At 42.4% G+C, this 22,914-nt stretch overlaps 1 protein-coding gene and 1 long non-coding RNA gene across 2 annotated transcripts; both read right to left on the bottom strand.

Moving 5' to 3' along the window:
- Nucleotides 1-176: 176 nt before the first annotated feature.
- Nucleotides 177-19,168, bottom strand: LOC145444121 (cold shock domain-containing protein E1-like). Its single transcript, XM_080322048.1, has 25 exons — nucleotides 18,781-19,168; nucleotides 18,602-18,682; nucleotides 15,895-16,021; nucleotides 15,192-15,286; nucleotides 13,316-13,423; nucleotides 12,988-13,249; nucleotides 12,152-12,417; nucleotides 10,931-11,031; nucleotides 10,746-10,872; nucleotides 10,276-10,362; nucleotides 10,057-10,194; nucleotides 9,408-9,710; nucleotides 8,896-9,062; nucleotides 8,705-8,821; nucleotides 8,166-8,310; nucleotides 7,028-7,301; nucleotides 5,231-5,379; nucleotides 4,114-4,297; nucleotides 3,974-4,057; nucleotides 3,838-3,906; nucleotides 3,697-3,776; nucleotides 3,538-3,633; nucleotides 2,220-2,367; nucleotides 2,004-2,146; nucleotides 177-1,241 (listed from the first exon to the last, which is right to left on the bottom strand). Exons 3-25 carry the CDS (start codon nucleotides 15,998-16,000, stop codon nucleotides 1,170-1,172), a joined length of 3,321 nt encoding a protein of 1,106 aa, XP_080178174.1. The 5' UTR covers nucleotides 16,001-16,021; nucleotides 18,602-18,682; nucleotides 18,781-19,168; the 3' UTR covers nucleotides 177-1,169.
- Nucleotides 14,044-15,185, bottom strand: LOC145444122 (uncharacterized). Its single transcript, XR_013916614.1, has 2 exons — nucleotides 14,982-15,185; nucleotides 14,044-14,941 (listed from the first exon to the last, which is right to left on the bottom strand). It is a non-coding gene; the product is annotated as an uncharacterized LOC145444122 (long non-coding RNA).
- Nucleotides 19,169-22,914: the final 3,746 nt, after the last annotated feature.

Genomic DNA, 22,914 nt, shown 5'->3' on the forward strand with positions numbered 1-22,914 from the left:
CCTTGCACCGTAGAGGACCAATAGCGTGAACGATGCTTACTACAATAGAACACGACCTGCCGGTAGAGGCGGATATCCCTGCGGCATCCGCGCTATTCGGCCGCATTTACACAGCGCAAAACCAATTCCCAGCCCTCCAGTCAACACGCCCCACCACGACACGACCGCAAGCCAAATTCAATGCAAAACCAAACGATAATATTACACCAAATCAAAATAATTCAACAATGTTGCTACAAGAAAACGAGAGAAATGCTTTTGTGAAATAAAACAAACACTAATTTCCTCCGTACACATCATATAGCAGAAGACCTACTCTGGCTTCCCAGCTAAACGCGTAGCGCCGGCAGTGTACGTGTAGATGCTAAATAGTTTTCGGACGATTCGCTAATACGCGGGTGCGTCAAAGATAATATATAGTGTCGCCCAGAAGGCCTTGCACATTCAAAATACTGAAGAAAAACAGAGAGCGGTTCGGTTACATTTTCAAAGTACACAAGACACCGAAAAATGCTTGGCTAGAACTTTTTCAATCGCGGTTACGTCTCAAAAACTTTCGATTTCATCCCGTTCAACGTTTGCTCATAAAAAGCTTTCACGGAGCGTTGTTTCTTTTCGAGCTAACACATTTCATCGGCGATACTCTAATCGGCAGGGTTCATTCAAAATTGTAACTTCATGGCTTCGGTAGCGGTACACTTACAATTGGTTCAGCGGGGCACACAGTTTTAAAACGATAATCTAGAAGAGAAAAAAAACTGCATCTTTACACTATATGCCGCGCGCGACACCGTAGGGTAACGTTAACCCCACGGGAATCATACAGAGAAAAAAATCAAACACAAAGACAAAACGCGCGATCCGCGCGACACACAAAAAGCAGCCTCGACTTTGCAAAATGTATACTTCGAGCAATATCTTTCACATGGAAACAGGTTAAATCAACGAGGGTTAACTGGCCGTTACGCAAAACACAGTAACTGTCACTTCGGTTAAGCTTGACACTTGGAATAGCGCGCGCAGCAAAAGTACAAAAATGTGATATATGATGTGCTCAGGTAACTAAAAGGTAACAAAAGGTTCGCACACGACAGAGTACAATGCGTCAGCCCCACGCGTTGGGCCTTTCCAATTGAGTTGATGGCTCGCGACTGCCGCGGCGCTACAAATTAGTCGGACGCCGGCTCGGATTGCTTTTCGTCGCTGTCTTCGCTGCCCGTCGACCTTTTCAGAGCGAATCCCTGAAAGAAACCAAATGTGATATTGCACATCGATTCACCGCAGAGGGAATTATAGAGCAGTTCAAATACAAAACGCCTATTAGACCACAAATAACGCAGTGCCGGTTACACCACATTGCTGATAATTTGGTATCTTTACGACAACGCTGTGGCCAATGACTATTTCATAAAAATGTATCTTCAGGACTTCTGCCGTGATGAAAAGTCTTGCGCTAAATGATTTGGATGCGCGGATTGTTCGAACTAAGTGTGGAATTGTAAACTGTAATTCTCGATTGATAAAATATATCTCTGGCTGTGTAATTTCAGCACCCCGAAAATATGTCTCGCTACTCAATACCGGAATCGCTACACTTATTACTCGATTACCACTTTACAAGTAGAAGTAGAAAAGTGGAAGTAGCAGAGTTTTGTCGAAAGTAAATTTAGTAAAGGGGCCTCCTTCTGTTACGAGTTGAGCGGATGCGGCTACTTCTGAACTTGCAGGGTGCGTCTTCCCGATCAACGCGATCCATGACGAAAGACACAAGCGCAAATTTCAATAACATATTCAGACACTGCAATATGAGGGTTATTTTTCCAGCTTGCTATCGCAATTTCGTTCCGAAAGTGATGCAAACATACTGCCAAGTACCTTTGAAGTGTGACACATAGTTTTCTTGTTACGCAGTAGTCTAAAAACGACCAGTTTTACGAATGTGGAAACTCAAGTTAGTCTTTGGACAGGTACACAGATCACTATGGTGAAGTAAACGCGCAAACCTTATCACCCGTCGGTCCCTTGGGCTGTCTGGTGGCCACGACGGTCGGACCGCTGACTTCACAGCACGAGCTACGCAAGCGCAACCTTTCCGGACGGCGTCTCTTCGATTCCAAGCATCTCACGTTGATCGCCGAGTATTTACCTGCGTCCGACGAAAGAAAAAGCGCGACCGATAACGTACCAGAAAATGACAGCTCGCAACATCACCGCAATACCAGTTCTTTGGTTGTAGACCACGGAGAAGTCCACCAAGGTGCCGGTGTTCAGCTCGTCTGCCCCCTCACGTACCTCCGACATGTGGAAGAATAACTTGCACGCGTTGGCGGCGTCCGCGTTTTTCACCTCGTAATTGATGAAGCCGTACTGGGAAAAAGCGCGGCGTAAGTCAAATGGAGTACGAGGCATTTGACATAGCGAGTTAGAAATGATGAGTGTCAAAATAGTCGAGAATTTGAAATAGCGATTGCAATAATAGCGTCCAAGATACTGTGTGTCATGACAGCATTAAAAATAGCGATTAGCAAAGCAATCGAAATATTTAGTGTCATGTTAGCGAGGTTTTAAAAATACTGATTATCACATAACAGCAAGAAAAGCTAGAATACAACACGAGTCCAACCCGTGGAAGCGAAGGTATTGGAGTTTTTCATTAATAATTCTGGGATTACCCACCATCAACGCTATTTTTGCAAATCCAGAACTTTCAACTGCAATTACTTCACTTCTACAGGTTGGAATATAGTCAAATTTGTTTTGCATCGTTTTTAAAAACAACAATTTCATGGGGCTGACAGAAAAATTTTAAAATATTCAATTTTTTTTAATTTTCATGCTAAATTAAAAATTTAAATTGGCTCTGCGGCGGTTTATACTTGTTAGAATTGAACCAAATTTGGTGTGCAGAGTCTTTTAGGGTAACCTGACAATTTAATCAGTGAAACCGAAAATAAAAAACAGCCCTACTAGGCAGCCAAGACAACAAGCGGGATTCACAAGCGTGGGATTCGCAAGAGCAAGTGTCATAACGGTAGGCGCATTCAAGATACAAGTATCATATAATAGCCAGTATTGACATAGTAGTGAGGCATTCAAATCGGTGGCCAGACATTTGAGCATGCGACACAATTAAAACGGTAGTCGATCACGCGCAACTTTTACCTTGCGACTTTATACCCCCTAACCCCAACATTCACCCCTACCACTACATGCTAAGTGCGACATGGTCACACTTCCACAGACCATTCAAAATAGCCAATGTGAAAACAACAAATGTCTTGATAGTAAGGGCCACAGTAGCGAGTCATAGGCCTACTAAATAGTGATTCTTCAATAGAGTCAGTTAGGGCTAGTTCGAGTGAGGGTTAGGGCTAGTTCGAGAGAGGGTTAGGGCTAGTTCGAGTGAGGGTTAGAGTAAGGTCAAAATTAGCTCCCGGTAGGGTTAGGCGGGTTGTTGTGGGTGTTTTGAAAGACCCGCCATCACAGCAATCACTTTTTCCCGACGAGAAGGTCTATTTTCTATTACAAATCACCCACCTCTCCCTTCACGCTCTCGACAGTGGCTTGAACTACTTCTCTCTTCACGGCGACATTGACGGCGCGCGTCTGCCCGTTTTCCAAGTTGGTACAAATCTAAAAAAGCCCGCGAATATCACCTTAGTCATCATGAACTAGTCGGCGTGGTTTCACGCTCACCTGAAAAGTGACGACGTCACCGTTTTGAATAAAGTCCCGTCTATCGGTCATGCTAAGCGGGCTGAGCCGAATTTCTTTGCCTGACAACGTGTTACGACAATTAACACGCATTCACTCGCGAAGTGACGCACGCGAACTTACCATCCTTGTAGGTGATAATCCCTTGATAAGCGGGTTGTCCTCCGGACTTTGGTGGCTTTGTGATTTTTCCTGCAGGAACGAGAAGAGGACATGAGCAAACGGCGTATAAGTCGGGCACAAAAAATATCCGCCAAACCTTCGTAGATGGTCGGATCCATGTCTTCTTGCACGAGGTCTTTCTCTCTGGCTATGGACACGAACATCGCGCACGGCTTGTCCTCTGAATTCAACGCGGTCAAACTCGATCGAACGCCCAAAACAAGATGCGCCTCGTACCTTTGACGCCTTTGAAATAGGTGATGGGCGTGTTGACGTTGAACTTCTCTTGCGAATCCTGAAACTCGCTGAAGTGGAAAAAGATTTCCGCGGAACGGTCGGCGGTTTCGATGAAGCCGAACGTCTCTTTCAGCGTGCTGATCCAACCCAGTAGTTTTTCGGATTGGACGACCGCGCGCGGGCTCTGAATAGTAAAAACAATGGTCGAGACTGGGCTGTGGAGCCATTCTCGTGGAGTTGGTTTAGAACTTTTCTCGGTGGAATCGGGAGTCACAGAAATATCGGCGGAACCCTTTATAGAGTCAAAATTGGGAAACACATACCGGCTGGAGCCAGAGTTTGTTAAAATGCTGTAACTTCAACTCCGACTTCTTTTCAAATCGAACCGAATGTTTCCTGACATCACTAAAAAGTGCCGCTACTGTTACTGAAGTGATCAAATTTTCACAAACTCAATTTCTTTCTGTGAGCACGATTTTTTTTACATTAAAAAAGATAGGCGGGATTGCTTGGTAGCGACTGCACTTATGCAAGAAACGTATCGTTCGCCGAGAAGAAATACAGACCGTAATTTTCCATGCTAGTACGCGCATGGCATGTTAAAACTAGGAAAAAGCCTGAACCCATGTACAATACGCACTTGCTGTACGAGCAGGAGATTGAGCAAGCGTCTAACACAAGAGCATTGTGTTCATATCGAGGTGTTTGAAGCAGCAGATATGAAAGGTGTTTTCACTAGATTACTACCATAACGTGGGGTGTAAACCAGGATTTCCTACCCTTCCAATGGGTGTAAATGAGTCGCGATTGACAGCAAACAAGAAAAAAGGCACAATTGCAAGTTTTATATCGATTGAAATTTTTTTTAAATTCTTGTGCCCCGATTATTGGACAGAAAAATCGATCAAAATGTGCGAACTATACATGGAAAATTACGGTTATCGTTGAGTCAAGAGTGTTGTAAGAGGAAATACTACGAGAGAGCTGGAGAAGTTATTTGGAAAATGTCTGGAGCCTTCGTTAAAATCAGCCCTGGGTTCAACACACACCTTTGAATATTACACAACGCGGGACCAGGCGTAAAAATATCGGCCTGCCGCCCATTCAAAAATGATACCTTTGCTTTTCCGTCGCTGGAACTGGACGGACTCCTGTCCCGGATATTGCGATTCGGCGGACGCGGGGACGTTAATTTCAGACTTTCGGCGTTGGATCGGGATCTCGCGGGACCCGAAGACGAGCCGAACGGCATTGGCGGGAGCGAAACTGAACGTTAGAAACAAATGCGGAATTGAAAAAAGCAGCGGCCCAATGAAGCGGTAATCGAACTGGAAGTAGTACTCTACTTAGCCACTCAGATAGCCATCGATATTTCATGGAGGCATAGGCGCCGAACCTAGCTATGCGGCATACCTAGAATTCTGGTTGGCATGTATCGGCATAAACGTCAATTGTGCTATTTAGAACAAATCGCAATGTATTCCCATTTACGACATTACCTGCTGCGCTCATGTGGGCCAGGTTGCGCACGGCCAATTAGTGAGAAGCGTGTTGCCAATTAGCGAGATTCGTCTGCGCACTGCACAACGTAAATCTACGAGATTTCCCGTTGAGATGATTGCAAAATTAGATCATTCTTTGCGGCGCGCTCGGCAATCATCGCTCGCCTGATTTATCGCGTCTCCAACAAGCCTAGTTTCTCTGGCTAGAAGAATGGCATCTGCAATAGGCCTGGTGCGCACTATCCCATCGCTGGCCTGCACAATCGCATCTGCATTGGCCTGGTCCGCACGATATCATCGCTGGCCTACAAAATCGCATCTGCAATAGGCCTGGTACGAAATATATCATCGCCGGCCATCTATTGCGTCGCTGGCCTAGCATGCGTTGGCTCATAACTCTCGATGGCTTTGAGTATGCTGATTAGCGATTGTGATTAAAGAGTGACATCGCGAAAGTGAATAACATCGAATATCCGCAGACATGTGCGATTGTGAATGCGTAATTCAATTCCGCTAAACATAACCATCAGGAGATGTGTGTCAAGGTTCGAGTTGTAAAAGACGAGAAAGGTTTAAACCACCTGAAATCGGTGCCATTATAGAACAGATTCCATAACAACTCGGACATTTTGCCTTGCGCAAATTGTCGCCGAAGTTACGTATTACGCGTTGATAAGCAGCGTATTTAATTGTTCGCGAGATATCAGGGACTCACTAATTTACAGCACTTCCGGACTCGTTGACAAGCTTATCATACGCTTAAGTTCGTCAACACGAGGAGATTGTATAATCGGCATTTACGCATGTACTTTTCCCTAATGAATCGATGCTATATTAACCCAAAATTATCAATTCTGTCACATCATGACGCCATTCCTTTGTGACGTCATCGAACCCGCATACCTAAGGAAAATTAGCGTCAGGCGACTATGCATGGAGGTTACCAGCGAGCTCGGCATTTGGTGAGTTTGGCATTAGAAATTGAAAACTATTATTATTATGTATCCGATACATCAATATTGCAATAATAAATTGAAAAATGAATGATTCACTAATTCGATCGCGAATTGTCATTAGTGGCACTTGCTGAATTCTGCACTTGATATGTGCGTATTCGTGCACAGGATATACATAATATATAAGGACAGGACAAGGCTTTTGCCAAACGTTCATTACGTAGACTCTTTTGTACGAGACTAAAACCCGTACAAAAACTACTCCACAAAATAGCCTATTACAGTTAAAAGTAGTTGTATTCAGAAAAAACACCACTCAGAAAAACCGGAATGAGTCTAAGGATATGAATGACCGATCGAGTAGATCATCCTGGTAAACTAACAGCCCTAATCGATACTGAGACAGAATTGATATTTTATTGATGTCTAAGATGAATAACACGCCGGAAGACTCACTTTCGTCGATGACGCCGACGATATTGGTCTGCGCCACGATAGGCGTACGTTCGCAGGCTTCCGGCGTGGAAAACACGTGGTCTGACAGAGTCGGGCTGCCCTGTGACAGCGACGATGCTGTGGAAACGTCCATGAGCTGCAGGCCGCTGACAATGTCTTTCACCACTTCCTGGGTGCTTTTCTCCGGAGTGCGGGCGGCCCGCGGGCCGGACAGCTTGATGTTGACGGCGTTTTTCGCCCCGGTGCGCTTCACCGTGCCAATTTGGAAGCTCACCTGCGAAAATTTGTGTCAGTAATGAGGCATTTGTCCCAAATGATGACCGATTATTTTTTATGCCGATAATTAAAAGGGAACTGCGCTCGGTATAAGGACTACAGTGTGTGAAAAGTTTTAGCAGCAACCATTCACCGCAAAAAGCCACCGTACTCAAACTGCAGGTAAAATATTATTGCGCGGGTTACTATAAACCACAGCTTATCTCCCATGTTATCGAGGTCATATGCGAGTTTAAATGTACCTATCATTGCAATGGATGTTGTAATGAAGGAATGTGACGGGTGACGGCATCAAAACGAGTGCGCTTCCTAAAAAAATACCGAATTTCCGATATTATATGCCATTGCTGTAACTTTTTAAGGAATGAATGGGATGAGGTATAATACAGAGAATATTAGAGCCGCTCATCCCGCGCAACAGTTAAATTCTATGTCTATCAGGTCAAACTGCAATTAAAGCCTCGCATTAATCCAAAATTGAAGCCCTCCGCAACAATCAGCAGAAATCTAAACCGGAGGTCGAAAACACGCGGCCCGCGAGAACATTTTGTACGGCCCGCGTCCAAAGCAAGTGCAAAAACAGTTTCAATCAAATATTTTAAAATGTGATTTTTTCAAGCCAGGCGTGAACAACTACACAGTAAACCACGTTTTCACGATGGGTGCGGAATGTCATTCTGCAATGTCCCGACAAATAAGGCCTACTTGGAACGACATTGAATACCCCATTATGATGCTGCGGCCAGCGGCGTCATAAAAAAACTAGGAAATTGAGCATGAAACACCTGCTATAAGTCGACAAGCGTCCAGAATCTAAGGAACAATCCCGCTAACAGTCCACTAGCGACACACAGCTACTCACTTTCCCACCAACGGCGAGCACAGTGGCTTCGGTCCATTCCGCAAACTCTTTGAACGTGAAAGGGATCTTAGCCGGCTTGTCCTCGTCCTCGTACACGATAAATCCGGGATTGGGCCCGAGAGCGGGGCTGATCAGGCAGTCTGGCCTGAAAAGTCGAACCGGCAAATGTAAACACCTGAACCGTTACTTTGTGCCTCGCATGCAGAGCAATGAAGAGATGGTCAAAAGGTGGTCAACGTGCTATTTGCTACTCGATTATTAGTCAATAAGTAGAGGTCAGGTAATCAGGATGTCAAAACTGCTTCAACTGTTGAGTCGAAAATATAAGTTCCGAAAAATACTAGAGTATGCAGTCTCAAAAATTAGGTTTGGTTAAGGGGGGTCGCATCAGGTGACAGGACGTGGCTACTTTCAAAATAGCAAGATGCATCTTCGTGTCTGCGCGAAATGATTGAAAACATTTCAAACGGGTACAATTTTCGTAAGTAGTACAAGTACCCAAAAGCAGTGGTACTTGTTGCTAACCACCTTCTACTCACTCGACTGAAGTTGGATTGCCAGGAAGCAGCTCGACAGTTCCCACATACGTCTTGTCTGATACGGTGTGAAATACAACGGTGCCCTTCGGAAGGATCGTTATCCTCGTCGCGTGGAGGCTGCGAGTATTAGAATCGCAGTTAGTCGACAATATTCGGAAAGCCGACTGTTGTATTTCTGCGCGCGAAATTACCGATGTTTCTCGGCCACCGGATCGTTGAGCACCGTGAATTCGACCTCGTCGGACATGCGGACGTTGTAGTTGGAGTCCAGCAACTCGCAGCAGTGGAAGAAAAGTCGCGAATCCCGTTCCAGGCACTTGATGAAGCCGAAGCCTTCTTTGACGGCGGCCACGATGCCCTGAAACAGGACATAAGTTACTACAAGCCAGTAATGAGGAATTTTTCGAGTACCGAAATTACACGCTCCCTGTCACTATCAACAGTTTGTTTGAAACGCTGCAAACTTCAATGCGAAATAGGTAACAAGCATGTCAGTGAGATTTCTGTGAGGAAGCCGCGATCGACCCACAACATTGTCACAAAGTTTCCGGGAATTAATTATGTGGAAATATTTCTTCACGAAAATCTCAACTTCAGACAGAAATGTGCTGGATAACGCAGGCATTTTTTCGTTCACTTGGCATGGCTCTGCAGCCACATCCGACAGGATTAAACCCACCAAGACACACAAGACCTCTCTCACCCATTCCCTCTTCTCCTTGCTGAGCTCGAGAGACTCCCGCAAGAGCAAAGTGACGCCAGCCGCCCGCTGATGCGAGTTCCTCTTGTCGGTCACCGTGAAGAACGACACCTGGTCGCCCTGACGCAGAGTGTACGAGCAGTTGGCGGCCCGGTCCTTCTCGCCAAAGTGGATCTTCCGCGACTTGCCCTGCGGCGTCATGTACTGGATCACGCCGGCCAGCGTGACGGAGGGCTGCTGGGGCAGGACCGCCGCGCCGCCGTTGATCTTGCCGACTGTGGCGGCGTCTCCTGCAGCGTTACTGATCTGGAATGAATATGTTGATTTGGTTATACAGAATTTATTTCATTTACACAAAATTCGGAGTAAAAATTTGAGAATTTTCGAGTCGAGTATTCCGGAAGGCCCACCACGTTCTATGACGTAACAGTAATAATAACGACTTAAAAAGAGTCATCCAAAATATTTCTAAACCACCACTATTTTGTAGTGCCTTGTAAGAATTGCGAGGCCCAATTGCTGAATTTCATAGAAATGCATTTCCATGAACAATTGTCGCCCTACCTGGCTTGTTTCAGCGGAATAAAATGTGTCTGTCCAGAGTTTGCCACATAAGAACCACATCAAGAACCAAGGACACTGTCACGCATACCTGAGGATGCTGCAGCTTGTTCGGAGCCTTAGGCGGAAGCGGCTTCTCCACGGTCCCGGTGAAGACTTCGTCGGAAAATTCCTCAAGCTGCACGGATCCGGGTGGAAGCAGACGTACGCCGGCCGCCACTTCTTTACCCTACGTCGATGTCGAAAATTTGCAAATCAAAACCTAATTCGGTAGAAATTCACAGTGAATTGAACAGGAAAAGGGGCTTACATTTCTATCTTGAATGCTGTATTCGACGTGATCTCCTATATGCAAATCTGGAACTGTGGCGTTGACTTCGCTATAGTGGAAAAATATCTGAAAAGAGAGTGCTCCGGTATTACGATATGCAGAGTGCTACAGATTGTGTACACTAGGGCTATTAAAAATAAATTCCAAATTTTACTGGTTACCATACTTGATAAAATTGCTAGGTTGCTTAAATAAACGCTGCACACCAAATTTGGCTGAAATTAACTTGTAGAAGCATTGCTATTAGATGCGAAAATTTTTAACTATAGAGATATAAAATTTTCAAATTTTACCATGAAATTGTTCGGCTGTCTAAAAAAACGATGCATAGCAAATTGGTCCAAATTTAACCCTTGGAAGTGAAGGTACAGAAGAAAAGTTAATAGAGTTAATAGTTTGTTATAGAATAATGATAATAATACTGCCAACGAAAGGCATCTGTCACACACCTCTTTAACAACATCGCCTCTTTCAATAAAGCCAAACGATTCTTTCAAGGCCGTGACTATTCCTGTAAATCTCTGCGGCGGGGCGCGCTCCACCAGAGTTATCTGCCGGGGACGCGTTACTTGAGTCCTAGAAAATCAAAATTAGACCCGTGCCGCCATCACAACCGCGACGAATTGACACGCACCGCTTTTCAGTGGCGAGGTAGAAGGACACTTGGTCTCTGGCTTGCAGCTGAATGGCCTTGTTGGCGAGATCGTTCACCGAATATGAGAGAAAAAATATTTCCTGCAAATATTTCGAAGTCTTGCGTTACACGGAAGTGTATAGGGCAAGAGCGATGGAGCGAGTATCAGAGTGGTCAGTATCAAAGCACTTCTACTTTTTCAGAGTACTCAAGTAGGTTTTGCCTACTTTACTGTTAACTGAAGTGATTATGCTTCGCTTACTCATGCCGTCACGCTCAAAGTACTCCCTCTTGAACAGTTTTGAGGTAAACGTAAGTACTTACGTTTCAAACTTGGATTTTAGAAAGTAGAAAGCAGTGTTGCGATAAGTTAGCACCAGTTTCACCAGTCAAATTCTCGTAAAAAAAACTCGACATAGCCCCTGCATCACGGTAACTGAACAAAATGAACATATCCTCAAATGTTGTATCTATTTGGAGTGTCATCATTACTTATTTTGCGTAAGTCGAGAGGATACATCTTGCAATTTCGCAATCATCCCTCAACCAAACCTATTTCCCCTTCGAGTAGTTATATCATGTCTAGGAAATTGCTTCTACTGTTAAGCGAGTAAAATTTTAGTTCTTTATTTCCCCTTGGGTAGCAATGCTCCTACTTTGACCACCACTGCCGAATATACCCTAAACTTCATGGCAAAGAAAAACAGCGCGAGGAATATGCTTCACCTAGGAAGCGTCGGCATGGTCAAGCATTACATCAAGATTTACCGCAAAGCCGCAATTTACCTCTACCATTCACGGCATTTTATCGAACTTCTATAATATCCTACCGCTTGGTGTACGTACAAGTGCGCAGTAACGTGCATGGTGGTACAGTCCCACGATGTTGTAAATAAGCGAGCCAAATATAAAAGGTAAAACAGGCCGATATCAGCATTTATGCCGTGCTGTAAATCACAAGCACGATATCGCAGAATTTGCGGCGCGTTGGGTATTTTTCATAATAGGACAATACTGAAGAATAGCAGGATGTCGAGTATCAAATTCCTCGTTGGCGGAAAGCTGTGCAAACGGTAGCACTAACCTAAAATCGAGGGTGAGCCAATATAAATGATAGGCTGCAGCATGCGGACCATTAGGCAAACGCAGATCTTACCTACTGGCTGTTACACGGATTAGTCGGCTTACTCGCGCATACAGGTCAATGAGAAAATCACTCACCCCGTTACGGTCGTAACAAAGACTTCCGAATTTCGGAATAGAACCGGGCTCCCCCTTTTCGTCGCCTTTGACTCCGTTCACGGAAGTGCCGTTCATAGGAGACGACACCCCCGGCAAGCCTTGAAACACCGGGTTGGTTATCTCCCCGAGAATACGCTCCTTGCTGTACAATTCGAAGACGACGGTGCCTTTTTTCAGTTTCACGACCTGAACGGCCACCGGCTTCCCCGTTCTAGTGTCCATCGACACGTCAAATTCCACTTCATCTAAACGCCAAAGGAATACTTGTTGAAAAAACGTCAGGTTTGATATTTTTAACGATATATTCTTAGACTACCGAGCACATAATTTTGACGGAAAAGCAAAGGGGGCGATGAAGGATTAGTTACACTCAACTTTGATTCAATCTCTAATGGAGCATTGACACGTACATGTTATTTCATAACACTAAACAGGGTTGCCGTCGACATAGATGAAAACTAAAGAAAATGTCAAAGAAACTGGGAAGTTAATATACTGACGACAAAAAAGTCAACACCGGTCCTGATATGTTATCGGTTCAGACTTCTTGATAAGCTGACGACAGAAAAGGCAATCCCTTTCGCCCAGTGCCAATCACGGCATCTTTGCAGCAAAAAGCAAACAAGGACGAATTTTCGGTAAAGGAGAACAATACTAGGGCACAAGACAAAGATAACTGGAGTTTTACCAGACAATGCTCTTAAAAATAAGGAAAAATCTGAGAAATAATAGTAACAACTATAAGAGCCAACTAATTAGCAAGATATGGAGTAAAGCATTTCAAATCACCACAGCTATCTCTCATATAGCCATACCGTTTAAGTTCAGGTTGCCGGCTTCTCCGTGAAACTGACTGTAGTGAAAAAACAGCCGGCCCTCGCGATCCGCGCATTTTATAAATCCGTACGACGCCAGTAATTTCTCAACGAGGCCTGTCTCCCGACTGCGGCACCCGTTCGTCGCGTTGCCCATGCCAAGTTGGGACGGGCTGGTAGACGGCGACAGACCACTCGGACGCAGGCTGAGGGCCGGCGGTAAATTCGGCGTCATGCGAACCGGGTCAAAACTGGACGATCTCTGTCACGAAACACCAAGCAATTCGTCAACGGATTAGCTACAAACGGATGTGTTTAAAACACAGACCTGAAGAGCACGGTGCTGATTTAGGCTGGACAGGGCCGACGGCCTGGACACTCCCATGGTGTATACCCCGCTGCTTGTAGTTCGTGATAATCCTCGGTGCCCAGGCGACTACGACACAACCACATCATTGGCAAGTGCTATTTTACTCAATACAGTGTGCTACTCGGTATGGCTACCAACCTATTGCTTAACAAGGCTACGTCACTTTTAATTGGTTCCATTATTTGTGTGGTGTGGCTATGCTTAATAACAGTGCCAGCGTATAGCTAACGCAGCAAGTGGATAATCACAGTGTGATCTCAATCGAATATATCCGAGCCAAGCGTAAGCGTAACAAATCTGTGCGATGCAACATTTTACCACTATATCAGCCTTCAAAATTATATACAATATGAATTTTACGGCGATTTCGAATCATTCAATAGAACACTGCTTACGATACAGAAATCAAATAGCACCTACTAAATAAACAAATCTCCGTGTCCGGTTAGTGGGCATAAATGTTAACAAAAATAAACTTTATTCAAAGGACAGGGTCAGGTCCATGCAAAATCCTATTGATACAAAACTGGCCAGATCACAACAGCATAAAGAGAGCTGATGGTGTGTGGCATAAATTATAGTCTGCGCAGCATGAATGTACAGTCCTGTACGAGACACGATATACAACAAACGAAAGAAAAGGTCATTTACACAAAAATAAACTTGATTCACAATACAGTGTCAGGTCCCTGTAAAATTCTATTGATAAAAAACCAGGCAGATCTACAGCGGTATAAAGAGAGCTGATGGTGTGTGGCATAAATTATAGTCTGCGCAGTGCGCAGCATGAATGCACAGTCCTGTACTACATGCGAGATACAGCAAACGAAAGAGAAGGTCATTTACAAATAAAAACTCGAGAATCTGAAAAGATCCCCGTAATGATAGGGCGAGGATTGAGAACAACACTTTCAAGGTGCATGTGTATTAATGCGGACAAAAGATTTCGCCGATTCAAAACACCAAGGAAACCATGTCATTAATATTGCTAGCCTGTAATATATTATATCTGACAGTTACATTGTTACCAGCAACATTCACTACACCTGATGTCTATTACATATTCAAAAAGGAAGGAAATATTGTTACATATAAAGCCCCATCCCTCTGTAAATACCAAAGATTGATGAAAAGAAAATGAATTGAGCCAGTGCCCGATAATCTCATCAGTTCAGTCACTAATTACACCCCAATAATTGAAAGCATTCAGTCCGTAACACTGAAAAGGGCCCTCAGTTCAGCAAGTGCAATGACTCTTCCGATCAATTCAAGCATGTCGATAATTCTATGAAAACTCACAGCTCTGCAAAACTGTCAACAAGATCAATCGTGAGTCACTTTTTTGCGCAACAAAGAACATTGTCACGGCTGGATTACTCTCAAGTAACTAATAATGTTAAAACTTATGTTTACAGCAGTGTGCTCCCGAGTATGATTTACACATAACACACTGCTACTAATGTCAAACTGAACAAAATGTGTCAATGAAAACTGTTGTGTTTCTAATACTTCGTGACCAAGTATTCACAATTGCCTATACCCCTAACAACAACTCAAGATAGATTGGAACGTAACGTAACATACCTAGACCAGACAAGCAGGATTGGAACATAACGTAACATACCTAGACCAGACAAGCAAACGTTTTCTCGATTCAGTGATTTTTCCGGATATTGAAGTTGTGCGGGTCAAAAATTTGATACGAAGATTTGACAAGGAATTGCACTGTCATTTCCAAACTACGATATTAGTCCAATAAGGTAGGCCTATAGTGCACCTAATAGTTGGCAATGCCACACTGCAAATCGACAGTGTCGTTGAACGTCCTCCTCACCTGAGATGCTGCAGCCAACTTCTCTTTCAAATCACTTTTATTTTTGACTTCGGTAACGAGCGCTTTTTGCTGCGTAGACAAGGCAACACTTCCAGCTGAAAACCAACAAAGCTTCAGTTTGATACAAAGATTTAGCTACACACTGTCAAAGGTACGTAACTTCACCAGAAATAGCATCGATTGAATGAGATTCAATTCAATTTCAATGAGTGTTCAAAATAAGATTATGTACATTCCGAAATTGTCAACAATTTATTCAATACCCGAGAGTGTTTCATCATGTCTTGGTGAGATTCTAAAGTAAGACACCAACAATACAACACTAAATGGATTGAACATGACCTTGCAGGCACAGACCATTCTCTGCCAGTGGTCATCAATCACCATATTCAGCCGCTCAAGACACACTACACTTCATAAGATTTCATATTCATTATCATAAATTCAAAATTTCGAAGATTTGTATCATGTCCATTTCCATGGAAGATGCCCAATTGAAATTGAATGAATAACAGATTGAGAATCACGCACTTATTTTAAATTCATGTTTAGCAGCAAGGTGCAGTGCAGTGCAGTAAAGCTATTCGGTATATTTGATGAAGTGCGAGGAAACATTCAAGAATATTATTATCGAGCTGCTGTTCATGTTCAATCAAGGTAGATTATAAATCACAGTATAGAATTAGCAAGTCGGTCTACTTACCAGAGGTCCCAAAGGAACGGTATGATTGATTGTTTTGAAATTGACCATTGGACCATTTTCCCAGAGATGGGACGGAATTGGATGGTTGGTTCGAGTTCATCCACATGACTGGAGGCTGTGCGGTTATCTGGAACATGAAACAAGACCGCTATTAGAAGCAATTTACTTTAGATCGAGCAGCACCCGTCTCAAATCTAAAGAGCTACGTGTAACAACAGGAAACCATTAGGAATCAATCTGTAACACCGATCAAATTCGGCAATTATGGCCGCACAAAAATTATCTTAATTACAGCCAATCATATTCGTAATCAGTTATTTAATTGTGGTTTCATTCAATTCGGAGAATCTCACGTCTAACCTACTTCATATATCGACAAGTTCTACACAAAACATATTAAACAAGGAGAATTTAGATTTTATAAAATATGCCACTGCTTTAGATGACAATGTACATAACTCTAAAAAACTGCTCCATTCTGAAGGAACGAAAACGTAAGGATTCAATCAACATGGATAACCCACAAAATTTTCGAAGTCTCTGAGCTGCTGAGCAAGTTCATAAGATTCAATTATGCATTAATCGAAGCATAGTGCTTTCCATATAGTTGGCATCTTACTGGGGATTGTGAAACCGCTTTCTTCACAGCATAGAATTTCATACAAAGTCAGGCTCGCCGGTTGTCACTCACATTATTGTAAAAATGCATTTATTGTATAGTTGATTCAAACCTTCAGTTCAGTTTTGACTACTAGCTGTATCGTGACTACTTGAACCAATCGATACACACTAATAATAGTCAACAGCCCACTTGATTGCAGGGAAGAAATACTAATAGCGATATCTCTTATAGTTGTAATCACCATTAGTCTGCGGGTTCATATATTGCGAATGTATTAAGTTCATGATCTATGCTCAGTATGCTGACACAACAAATAATATATGCACAACTGCAATCTTCACAGAGGTTCCGAAGCATAAGTGACGAATTAGGTCTCGAAACATAGGCCTAACCAGTGGTAGGTTACCGTCAATCGGGGTGACTTTGATAGTTTTTGGCACTTCTGATACGTTTTGAGTAGGTTAAAGGGGTTTTTCATTTCTTATTCTTTGAACTAGTAACAATGTGGCTCTTGGCTATCAATATACCAGATCATTTTTTCTATAAGCTTTTGTCTTCATGCTTTTTTAAAAGGTCAAAAAAATATCAAAGTCACCCCGGCGTCGGGGTGACTTTGATACTCCATGAAAAAACAATATGTTATCAAATTGAAATCCTTATTGGTGTCTCTTTGATAACCAATTGTTCAAAAAATAATACTAGACATAAAAGAAACATCCACCAGCACAAATTACTCCACCAATAAGAAGTTTTCTGAGATGTTCAGACACCACCATAATTCTGAGAGTTGGAACTTGCAGTTGCACTGATTTTCCCTTCTCTCTCAAGGCAGAGTTCATGTAACAGGTTATCACAATTGTCACACTGTTCCCAGAGGTAGGCTCATCATCTAACATCCAAGTTTAGTGTAGGAGCCCGTCAGAATCGCGTCACGGGACACATTTGGTTCGCCCAGATCTGAACTAATCCTAGCCCCAACTAGTTACAGAATTCCACACTATTAGATCGTATCCTTCGGTGCTTTAAAACTTGCTATTGGAACTATGGTTTTCATACATCCTCCTCAGGAGGATTTGTCCTCCATTTTCAAGAAATGTCCTCCCTTCGCTCAAATATCCTCCGTTTTGTCAATTTGTTTTCCTTTTTAGCACTAGATGCCTCAAAAGACCATAAATGACATTAAATTTTGGCCTTAAAGATAGATCATAGGTCACATGCGTGTATAAACTGGTTTTATCAAGTCAACACCACAGAACTGTAAGTAAAGAGTGGGTAATTCGGGACTCGAGCCAAGTGATAACCTTTTTTTCACAGTTATCAAAGTCACCCTGACTATCAAAGTCACCCCGATTGACGGTACCGTTGAGATACTAGGTAAATGTGTGTCGAATGCGAACTCGACAATACAAAGGTAAAAGTTATGAAGTATACAACAACACAATCCACATATGGAAAAAAATCTCAAAGTTTCCCCATTTAGCTCAAAAATTACATATGAAAATGCCTCAAGAATCAGACCTGTAGGTGTGTGATCATATCATCATATGCACCTAATTGATTTTATTAGAAATGTACTGGCAGGAAGGCGGATTGATTGCTTATTTTCAAAGGAAATATTGTAAATCTAGCCATTATTCGTTTTTCCAATATAATGTTATGTCATATTGTACACTCCATACCAGACCACACGGACAATACATGACATCGTGATGGTGTTTGTTGAGGTGGAGGCGGCGGCGTTAGATACGATGGGCGACAAGCTTTGCTATGTCACATTTTATTATATTGCAATATTATCCCGTCTCTGACCCTTCATCTTGACATGGAATGATGAAAATGTAAGGAGCTACTGATGACGAACCAAGTCGTCAAGTATTGCCAGGCATGCAGGCAAGCTTGAAAGACGTTCATTAAAAATGAACCTAGAGTACGGAAACATTCCTGCATGAAATCAACAACTTTTGGTTGCTTGGTTCCAATTATTACAATGACATGCGGTGAGCATCTATTGTAATAGTCAATAGATACTGTGTCAAATCATTACCAATGTCTGTATTTCATGTACTGATTCTGCTTTGTACTTACCTTGAAGAGTTTTAGTGTTTTCGGTGGTTCTTGATAGGCTTGTGTTCTTCAAATTTTATCAGTATTTCATTTGCCGAAATTCTAAGTGAAATAGATAAGAATTGGGACCATGTCGCACTGGGTATCTCTACATATCAGCCGCGTTTAAATATCAAGGTTTATATTCTATTTTTTCTTACCTTAGTCCCAATCGGTCCACTTTTGCTTCCCAGACAGCAGGTGCGACGCGACCAGCTGAGTGGCCTGATTCAGTGTGAGGAGAAACACAAATCGCGATGTTGATGATATTTACAGCGCTGGAGGGCGATAATACACTAGCGGCAAACTTGCAAATACACTCTTCAGATTATATTTCCTTCTTTTCGTGAAATCACGCGAAACAAATGAACCTTCATCCCCAATCCTTTAGAACTGTTTACACAAAATGGTATAATTTCTGTGATTTTTCTTTAATCCATTGTTGCGTCACATAGATAAAGCACGATCGAATGAATTCTGTAAAAGTACATTTGAATGGATGATAAATCAATGTTTTGAACTAATAACGTATTGATGAATGTATTTTCATGGTTTAAAAAAATTAAAGAGACATAAATCACCTGCCGAATATCTTCGATGAAGGTGTTTTCGTATTAATTATGGCTATTGACGGAATACCGAAGACGCCTCTAGGTGGCGATAACAATAAATCTTCCCAGATGATCGAAAAGACAAGAATAAGTCAAGAAAGAAGACGAGTTCCGAGTTGGTTGTCATCAATGATATATATACATATATATATATCATTGGTTGTCATCGTTTGAAACAGCTTGCTGAACATTCACTCAGAGTCTATAATAGACGCAGCAAAAAAAAGTATGGAGTTGAACGTGAATCATGTCAATTTCCATGAATCGCTTCCAAAGGCTTCCAGAGCGTTACAAATAAGTTATTTGAAATAACTATACACACGTTTTATCCCTCCTTATCTGTCTATTGTCTAACAAAAGTCTTGTAATTTTAGTTCCGTTAAATGGATACATCAAGTAGTTTCTGGGTAGAGTTGCATTATCTTATGGCTGGAAATGTAATGAACATATGGCAGTGTGTCTTAGAATATATACGTCATACATATGTCTCCGTATCACTGTACGTCAGAGGTGTTAAAGGTAGTCATCGTTGGTAATCAAGTAGAAGTAACGTCATATATTTCTACTCAACTACAAGTATACAAGTAGCGATTTCCAAGTAAATAAAAAAGTAACTATTATGGGCCTAGTTGATGCCTAAACACGGGTAAGTACAAATGTAGTCTAAAATCATAACCTCTTGATGATGAAGTAGGCTAGCCTCGTAGGAAAAAACAGGGATACATATAGTTCTTCTTACTTGAGTAATTGGCATTTAGCATACTTCGAAAAAAGTAGTCCGTTAGGGGAGTTAGCGTAGTGGTGACCTCAAACACTAACTATGCAGGTGGGCCAGGTTCAATTATCGCCGGTCGTCGAAACGTCGAAGGTTTATCTGAGCTCCCATTTCGTTGTTTCGCTCGTTCTTACGGCGACGAAAACCGCTCAGAAAGACCCGATGAAGGGTGGAAACAATGCATCGAACGAATAAGACCAAAGACCAAAGCTGTCTAAAAAAATGACAGACGCTAAAAGATCAAGATCAAACACTTACAGAACAGATGGCATCTATTTTTTTTTGCCTGCATATCGAGATGAGTAAGGTCACCTAGTCTGCAACGCCATTTTATCTCCCCCATATTATCCGTGATTGCTTGAGCGCCTAGCAGGATAGTCGCGGATACTAGCTTCCGGTCTGACCCGAGCGGAGATCGAACCCGTGACCTACCGATCAAGCAGCCGGACGCATCACCATTACACTACCTCGCACGGAGACAGTAATTAGGCTACTATTCTTTCAGCATATTGCCATATCTTCATTTCATCGCATTGTGTATTATTGTGGTGTATTGAACTGATAAATATTTCTAATAAACCGAACGAATAAGTACATGTTAGTAAATTCAAGTGCATATAGTGGCAGTGGCGTGTAGGAGCATAATATTATAGATTGTTGCCGCCCATGGCTTTTGTTGAAAATGCTGCCCAAATTTTGAAATAGTTTCAATCTATTCAATTATTTTTACTGGAAATCTTGTTGTTTTAACTAAACAAAAAAGTATTACTTCGCCTCGACTCCCGCATTACCCACCTCGCCCACCCATGGCGCCCCACCCATGGCGCAGAGACATAAGCACCAAGTGGCTGCTACGACACTGCATAGTGGCCCCCAACTTTTGTCGTTGCGACGCAATTGCAAAAACTTGTTTGACTTACGTTGCACTATAATCGTAGCTTTTACTATAACTTTGTCTCGCACCAGCCGTAGCGAATTAATATTTGCGCACTATAATTATCAAAAGTCTGTTTCGAAGGCGGGTGTAGTGATAAGTAGGGATGGTGTGAACCTCTGACGTTCGCGTTCACACGAACCTGAACCTCGTGACGTCGCGTGACATCATATAGCTAATTCCAACCCTACATTTCAGTGCAGTGACGACTCGGGCCACATAATGCCACAATGCTGAAGTGCATACTGACTTTTAAAAGTCGCCAAATATATAAACTAGAGCAATCAAGTGATATAATAATCCCATAAAATCAATAGCCTGTCTTCCGTCGCTTTGCCAACAACTTATTCGACGAGGACTTGCAAACGCTTGGTCTAGGCCAGACCGGGCAATGTATTCGGCGTCTGAGTGTTGCTACGCTGATGTTGAGCAGAGTGCAAAACGGGTTTTACCCCATCAACAAGTTATACGGCAGTATAGCCAACACCCCAATCGCACGGATTTGGTATTTATGATACAATAAACATATGAAATCGAGATGGAGCCCGTATACGCTTGCTATACTTTTTTTTACATCAGACAACGATATCAATTTCATTGATTGATTGAATAAACATCATTCCCTGACCTACATATAGCGTATTTCGCTCTTGAAGTTGAATGATTGCGGGTCAAGCTCATAACAGAGAGTCACTAAATATTCACAAACAAAAAGCAGGATATTTCGAGCAAACTTTTGTAACAAAGCAGGTAAAATTATTGAGATTATAAACATAGATGCTCGTTCAGTGTTAATTTTTATATTGCCAGCGCCATGCACTGAGTGGCCCGCAGTTGTAATGCAATAAATTTCTGCCAAAGATGTTAAAATGAAGTGGAAATTGTAATATATGAAATGGGTTCACACTGCAGAACCTACCAAGGTTCGTTTGTGAACGTGTACCTCACGTTCACACCATCCCTAGTTAGTGGCGGGTAGGCATAATACTCTGCAGATATCGTAATAAACAGTGTTGTTGTCAACTTTTTCGTATGACTTGACTTGACTCGAGTCACTTTGAAAAAATGACTTGACTTGACTTGGCTCGGCGCTTCAGAAATGTGGATTGACTCGTGACACGGACCAAAATTTACGAGTCCATTTCAAGTCATCAATTAAATGGTGTCGATTTAATCTTTATCTTTTTTGTGTTCGGAATTCAGATTATTCGCGATACGCATATGTCACTTGTGAGAGCAACCAGTCATTGACTGATTGTACTTTCAGTGGCTCGCATTGTTACATCACAAATATATTGACCGAAAACGAACTGATGACAGCTTACGTTTAGGTGCAATCAGTAGTATAATCTAACAGCAAAGGTATCTCTGTTTCTTAGACGGCTTATATCGCGCAGTTCTCACCTTAGCCGACCCCCTTGTATGATTCGAATGGAACGAATATAGTTTATGCGTTTATATTCTCACGGATGTGTAGATGGGTAGTGTATACCATATCAATAATGTTTCAACTTCTCGACTATTCGTATTCGTTCCTTTATTTTGCCTCACGTATTTTATTAGCTGCTCTACGTCGCGGTCTACAAGAACCACTATAGATTATTGAACTGTAATGTTCAAGTTAAATTGAGCTTGAACTAAGACCGAACACGCGGTATCGTGACTTTCTTTGCTCTTCTCATTTTCTCGCGAAACAGAAAATCGGAAATAGAAAAAGAAGAACATAAGTTGGAGCTTGGAGCAGCGTATCATAAGGTATAGCGAGTTCGATTGCGCCTACATTAGGACTGTTAAAAATAACTTTTTTTTCTCGGATTCCAGCCATTCACTAATTAAATCGTCAGGTTACCCTAAAAAACGCTGAACGCCAAATTTAGTTCAATTCTAACAAGTATAGGACTCCGCAGATCCAAATAAAAATTTTAATTTATAACAGAAAATTGAAAAAAAAAATTCAAATTTTGATCGATTTAAT

Source organism: Botryllus schlosseri, chromosome 8 (genome assembly GCF_051294905.1).
Source record: "Botryllus schlosseri isolate E-star chromosome 8, Bs_hap1, whole genome shotgun sequence".
Classification (NCBI taxonomy): domain Eukaryota; kingdom Metazoa; phylum Chordata; class Ascidiacea; order Stolidobranchia; family Styelidae; genus Botryllus; species Botryllus schlosseri.

Excerpts from the sequence above, each read along its gene's own strand:
- LOC145444121 (XM_080322048.1), bottom strand. The coding sequence starts at position 16,000 with ATGTGGATGAACTCGAACCAACCATCCAATTCCGTCCCATCTCTGGGA. Across the intron at positions 13,424-15,191 it reads AGTTGGCTGCAGCATCTCAG|TCGCCTGGGCACCGAGGATT; the intron begins GTGAGGAGGACG and ends GTTGTGTCGTAG. Across the intron at positions 10,873-10,930 it reads TACCTCGCCACTGAAAAGCG|GACTCAAGTAACGCGTCCCC; the intron begins GTGCGTGTCAAT and ends TTGATTTTCTAG.